General features: G+C 40.5%; 1 protein-coding gene across 1 annotated transcript; it reads right to left on the bottom strand.

Annotated features, from left to right (window-relative positions):
* Window positions 1–994: 994 nt before the first annotated feature.
* CSUI_007814 (mrna cleavage factor-like) lies at window positions 995–6,048 on the bottom strand. Its single transcript, XM_068067957.1, has 2 exons — window positions 3,992–6,048; window positions 995–2,723 (listed from the first exon to the last, which is right to left on the bottom strand). The coding sequence occupies exons 1-2, from the start codon at window positions 5,411–5,413 to the stop codon at window positions 2,028–2,030; spliced, it is 2,118 nt and encodes a 705-aa protein (XP_067920067.1). The 5' UTR covers window positions 5,414–6,048; the 3' UTR covers window positions 995–2,027.
* Window positions 6,049–6,296: the final 248 nt, after the last annotated feature.

The following is a 6,296-nucleotide window of genomic DNA, read 5'->3' as shown; positions in this document are numbered from 1 at the left end:
TCAGGATAGATACAGACAGATCTATGGAAATGAGGAGGTGGATAGACGGCTCTTTGCTCTTATCGTCGTCGTTATTTATATATAGACCACGCCCCTGCCTGTCCTAGTAATGATGACGAAAATATAGTTCTTCTATCTTATCATACAACTGTATCTATCTATCTATATACATCTATATATGGTAGCTGCTAGAATATCCATCTATATCTATATATATATCTTTGTGCTATTCATGAGTGTGCTTTGATGAAGTCTGCTCTCCCCATTCTTTATCATCAAGGACTAGGGCGCTCGGGTACATACACATATATACATACATACACATATATACATACATACACATATATATATATATATAGCTGTCTATCTAGAATCTAGTCCTCTAATCTATCTATCTATTTTTGATTGATCTATCTTTAATCTATCCATCTATTTATCTATCCTCGCTCGATCCACCGATCTATCATCTATCTCTCACTAATCTCTCTATCGATCTTTAATCTATCTGCGTATCTATCTATCTATCTGTCTGTGTATCTATTTGCCTGTCTTTGATCTTTCTATCTTTAGTCCCTCAATCTCTATGTGTCTTTTGGTATGTATGTGTATATCATTCAGTCCGTGTGCCTGGTGGAGTTTTCCTCTGTTGCCTCTCCTCCTATCGTGATCTCTCGATATCGCTTCTCCTTCTTCCCCCTCTTCTTCTATTCTAGATTTTCTTTGGAGAAGCAAAAGAAGAGAATCACGGGGAGTCGAAATGAGAGAGTCTTCCGGGAGAAAGAAGATAAAAAGAATCTTTCTCCCGGAAGGGTAGAAGAATAGCAGAGATGTCTCAGAGAAAAGATGAAGGAGGTTCTCTTCTTCTTCTCTCTTCCTATTCTTTCTCTAAACGAACATAAGAAAGAAGATCTTCTTTTTTTCTTCAATCTACTTCTTTAACTTTCTTTATACATACATCAGACATTCCTATGTATACATAGATAGAAGTCAAGTTGCTTTCTTTCTTTTCGTCTCATTTACACGTCTCTTCTTTCGTCGAAGAACCCTTTCAAATAGCCAGATGAATGAAGACATCTCCAAACATATGCATGTGTCTATACACCCTAGCAGTAGTAGATACACACGTAGATGCGCTTCTCGAGGAAGAATACAAGAGAGGCGAAGAAAAGAAGTTGACCTAGTGCGAGAAAAGAGTTAAAGGAGAGACGCCGGCTATTCATATCAAGAAATGGATCAATGAGAGAGATACGGCAGATAGATCGAGAGAGATTAAAGAGAGGTAAAGAGATAGAGAGACAGAGAGATAGATGAAGACGAGAAGATAAATCTATCTCTAGATACACGTGGATGCGCATGTCTGTCGCAATCGAATTAGTCTTTTCTTACTCGAAAGAAAAAGAAAGGAGAGAAAAGAGAAAAAAAGAAAAAGTTAAACAAAATTCCGAAGAACTTCTTGTTTCAAAAATTACATGCATCAACATATATACACACATACCCATCATATATAGGTATATATATATATATGTATGTGCATGCATGTATGTCTATGTATGTAGACAATCTGTATGTGTCTAGTGTCTGTACACCCCAGCTTTATTATGGGATATGTACACAGATGAGAGAACATTCTTCCTTTTCTCTTCCTTCTTTCTTTCATTCTTTATCTCTTCTTCTCTAAATCTGATCTGAATAGGTCCCACCGTCATCCTCATCACACTAAGAAAAAGAAGAAGAGAAGGAGGAAGAGGATCATTAAGACTGAGCGAGAGGGATGATAGAAGAAGAAGAAGGAGGGATAAATTTCTCTTTGGTAAAAAGCACATTCGAAAACAACTTCCCCCAAGGCCTCATTATTCTTCTCCTCTCTATCAATCTTTCTTTCTTTCTTTAACTATCTCTCCATCTTTCTTTCTTTCTTTAACTATCTCTCCATCCTTCTTTCTTTCATTATGTTGAGAGACTCGGGAATTCCTGTGAAGATTTTTCTTAAACGAGGAGTCTGTCTGTCTTCACGTCATTCTTCTTCTTTATCTTGCGGGATTTCCTTGTGCTAAGGTGTGTCTTTCTTCTTCTTCTTCAGCTAAAGCAGCGAGCTCAGGCGGGAGCTTTTCAACGACTTTCTCTTCTTCTTCTTTTTCGTGTTGAGAATGAAAAAGCTTTCCTTGCATCATCTTCGCCATATCTTCATCTAATAGATCTCCAAACAAGAGATAGTCTTCTTCTTCCTCCTCTTCTCTCTCTCTTTCTTCTCTTTCTCTTTCATCTTCTTCTTCTCCCTCCTCATCTACACCGTTCTCATCTTCATCCACGCCACGACCACCATTCATTAAGAGATCTCCTTTTCGACTTCTTTTTCTCCTCTTCTTCTTCTTGATACCGTCATGTAATACACCGTCTTCTTCCTCCTCTTCTTCTTCTTCTTCCTCTTCAAATCCTACGAGATCTGCTGGTGCCGTGGATTTCTTCATCTTTTTCGGAGTCTTTCTTACTCCTCCTCGTAGAGAGGCTAAAGTTGAAGAGGCTACGCCTACGCCTACTCCTGCGTGAGAGAGTTGATCTTCCTTCTTACAAGGGACAAGAAGATGAAGAGAAAAGCGAGAGAGAAGTTGAGGAAGACTGCCTAGAGAAAGGCCGTGAATGTGGGGCTGGAAGTCGCAGAGAGGGATAGCCGAAAGAGATAGACCTGGACCTAAGCGAAAGGAACAACGAGGAGGCAGGTGTACCTACGCCATACACAGACACATAAAGAAATAAAGAAAGAAGCGAAAGATGAGAAAGGCAAAGAAAGAGAGAAAGCGGGAGAAGAGAAAGAGAAAGAAAGGAAGAGAGAAGGTCGAAGAAGAGACGGAGAAAGAAGATGAAAGAAAGACAGGATGAGAAAGATAAGGAAGACACCCCCAAAGAAGAAGAAGAAACAAGTCGAGAAGAAGTCGAAGAAGAAGAAGAAAGGAAGAAAAAAGAGAGACATATATACATGCATGGAGATTCTATTTGAGGGTTAAAGAAGCAAATACATAGACAGACATATATATGTAGACATACACATATAGAAAGATATATATGAATATGTATACAACTCTATACCTTCCTATCAATCCATCTATAGATCTATACGACTATTATCTATAGAGAGATAGATCGATATAGAGACAGGTAGGTAAAGCCCTGTGAATGCGTCTATCTCTTGATCTTTTTAGAGACGATCTTTAAGGTGTGAAGCTCCCCTCCCTTTCTCTGCCTTCTTATCGCCGTCGTTCTCTTTGAGTAGAATGAACGAATGAATGTTTCTCTTTGCTCTCTTTCTTTCTTTCTTTCTTCTTCTCTTCTTTTCTTCTTTCTTTCTTTCTCTTTCTTTCTTTCTTTCTGTTGATAGAGGGGTAGGTCCCTGTCTATTGCTATCTCCAGCGAAGTTGATCGTGGTCGAAGCGATAGAGGGGCATTTGCAAGAGAGAATATACGAAGAGACTTCTCAAGAGAGACGTAAGTTCGAGAGAGAAAGAGAGAAATACGACAGAAATGAAAGAAAGAAAGAAAGTTGAAGACCGGAGAAAAGAAGAAAATGAATTCAAGCTCACAAGAAAGACAAAGAAAGAAAGAGAGAAAGAGAGAAACACGACAGAAATGAAAGAAAGAAAGGAGAAAGTTGAAGACCGGAGAAAAGAAGAAAATGAATTCAAGCTCACAAGAAAGACAAAGAAAGAAAGAGAGAAAGAGAGAGGAAGGTGGGGAGGAGAGAAAGAAAGTTGAAGAAAGAAACAGAAAGATGAGATATGAAGCTCCATTTTGATTTGATAAATAGAGAGATGGATGAACACGCTTAAGATGGATAGATCGATCTAACGTAGATAGATGGACAGGATGAAGATAGGTATAGAGACAGATAGAGAGACACATGAAAGAGAGACAGACCTCGAGATAGACTAAAGATAGATAGATAGATTCGAGACAGGGTATTCCGGGGTGCAGGTGGTCTATGTTAGAGTGTCGTTACCTGGAAGATTTGAATTTTCTCTTTGGGTCGTGAGATATGAGGAGGGATGTAAGGCAAGGGGGGGAGATGAAATTCCACGCGCCACCAAGTCCCTAGGAACTCTCCCACTTGAAAGGGAGGAATCTCCTCTGCTGCTTCTTTTTCTTCTTCTTTTTTTTCTTCTTTTTCTTCTTCTTTTTTTTCTTCTTTTTCTTTCGCCATTTCCTTGCTTTCGAGACGATTCGGAAGAGCAGAAGCACTGGGAAGGTGACTAAGTGCCTTCGAGACGTCTTTTTTCTTGTCCTGTCTCGTTAAAATTTTGGAGAGCTTCTGATGGAGGATGTCTCCCGATCGGTGCCAGGAGCGAGTTTTGAAGGTGAAGAGGAAAGGCTTTTTGCATGCAAGATGATAGAGAAGAAGAACGTGAGGGTAATTATATCGATGGCAAAGAAAGAGAGGCGCAACAGACCGACGTAGGCCTTGCCGCTCGTAGGATCGAATGCGCTTCTCTTCATAGACAGGCAAGGGAGGCGCATGATGTGCAAAGCTCGCATGAAATTTCTCTCTTAGATTCTCGTCTGTCTGAGAAACGTAAGAGGAGAAAGAATAGCAAGGCCATTCGAGCTCGCGATCTGCGCGGGAGGATGAAGAAGAAGAAGAGGGAGGGTGACGGTGTGAATGAGAAGAAGAAGAAGAAATGGAAGGCGGTGACTGTGCTGATAAGGAGGAGAAGGTACTTCCTGTAGAAGAGGAAGACGATTTAACAGGAGCAGGACAAGAAGAAAGGACAAGAAGAGAAGAAGAGGGAGAAGAAGACGAAGAAGTGTCTGGAGACGGCGAAGAAAGATGGCTATGAGGGAGGAGAGAAGAAGATGAAGAAGAAGAAGAAGGCTGGGTAATGTGTAGGTGTTCTTCTTTGGTCTCTACAGACAGAGATATCAAAGAAGAAGAAGAAGAAAAGGAAGAAGAAGAAGAAGAAAAGGAAGAAGAAGAAGTTTCTTGCAGAAGAAGGAGAGATGTCTTTCGATCAATCTTTGTGTCGGTGTTAAGAGCAACGATAGAAGAAGGCTCCTCCTCCTCCTCTTTCATTCCTTCTTCTTCATCTTGCTGTCTTTCTTTCTCTATCTTTCCTCCTCTGTCTTCTTCTCTTCCTAGATTATCTTCTTCTTCTTTATCACGACTCGGCGTCACACTACCTAATCTCTCTTCTTCTTCCTCCTCATTCTCTTTCGCCTTCTCTTTCTTCTTCTCTTCTTCTTTGTTTGGACCTTGGGGAGGTAAAGAAGAAGAGGAAGAATGAGAAGAAGGACGAAGAGAAGAGGAGGTCTCTATCGACAACACTGAAGAAGAGAGGGAGGGGAATGCTGGCGGTGTAGATACAGCATGGCCTGCATGAGAAGATAAAGAGAAACTTCTTTGATCTTCATCTTCTTCTTCAGCCATCTTCTTCTTCTTCTCTTCTGTGAACTGTGCTTTCTTGCTTTCTTTCTTTCTCTTGAGGTCTCTTAGGGAGAAAGAGAGAGTTCTGCAAGGGAAGAAGTTGAAAAGACACGGAAAGAGAGGAAAGATGGAGCAAGAGCTACCTCATTCATACAAGAGGAAAAGGAAGAGGGACTGGGGTGTAAAGACAAGATGAAGGAGAAGAAGAAGAGAAGAAGAAAAGCAAGAGGAAGAAGAACAAGAGAGGAAGAAGATGATGGTGGTAAAGAGGAAGAAGAAGAAGAAGAGAGGAGAGGTCTAAGGTGTACGGACAGAGAAAGATAAGAAGAAAAAAGATCTACACGAGAGAGAAAGAAAGAAAGAAGTCGACAGATAGAGACGTGAGTGCGAACAAGAGAAAGAAAAGAAACCTCGCCAATTTAGATGAGAAGAAAGAGAGAAGAAAAAGAGAGAGAGAAGGAGAGGGCAACTCGAACGGAGCAAAGGAGGAGAAGAAAAGAAAAGAAAGGAAAGGAAAAAGAAAATGCGTAAGAGAAGTGGATGAAAGAAGGAGAGATAGAGAAGAGAGAGGAAAGATGCAGACGAACTGAAGAGGAAGAGAGAGAAAGAAAAAAGTCTAAAAAGAAATGGAGGGAGAGAAAGAAAAACGATAGTGAAATAGATAGACAAATAGACGGAAGATCAATAGATGCATACACACATACACAAGAAGAAGAAAGGAGAGGAGATCTCGAGTTCTCCGAAGAAAGAAAGAAAGAGGAGAAAGATGCTTGCTTTTCTCCTCCTTCCAGCCTTCTCATGTGTTTGCATGCATGCACACGCGATAGCAACGGAAAAGAAGAAGAAAAGATAACTCGATGAAAGAGAAGAAGAAGCAACAGAGAGA

Source organism: Cystoisospora suis (assembly GCF_002600585.1).
Source record: "Cystoisospora suis strain Wien I chromosome Unknown contig_4202, whole genome shotgun sequence".
NCBI lineage: Eukaryota > Apicomplexa > Conoidasida > Eucoccidiorida > Sarcocystidae > Cystoisospora > Cystoisospora suis.
The sequence above is the reverse complement of the archived record's forward strand: the minus strand, read 5'-3'. Positions and strand labels throughout refer to the sequence as shown.

Excerpts from the sequence above, each read along its gene's own strand:
- CSUI_007814 (XM_068067957.1), bottom strand. The coding sequence starts at position 5,413 with ATGGCTGAAGAAGAAGATGAAGATCAAAGAAGTTTCTCTTTATCTTCT. Across the intron at positions 2,724-3,991 it reads AGAAAATTCAAATCTTCCAG|GTACACCTGCCTCCTCGTTG; the intron begins GTAACGACACTC and ends TGTATGGCGTAG.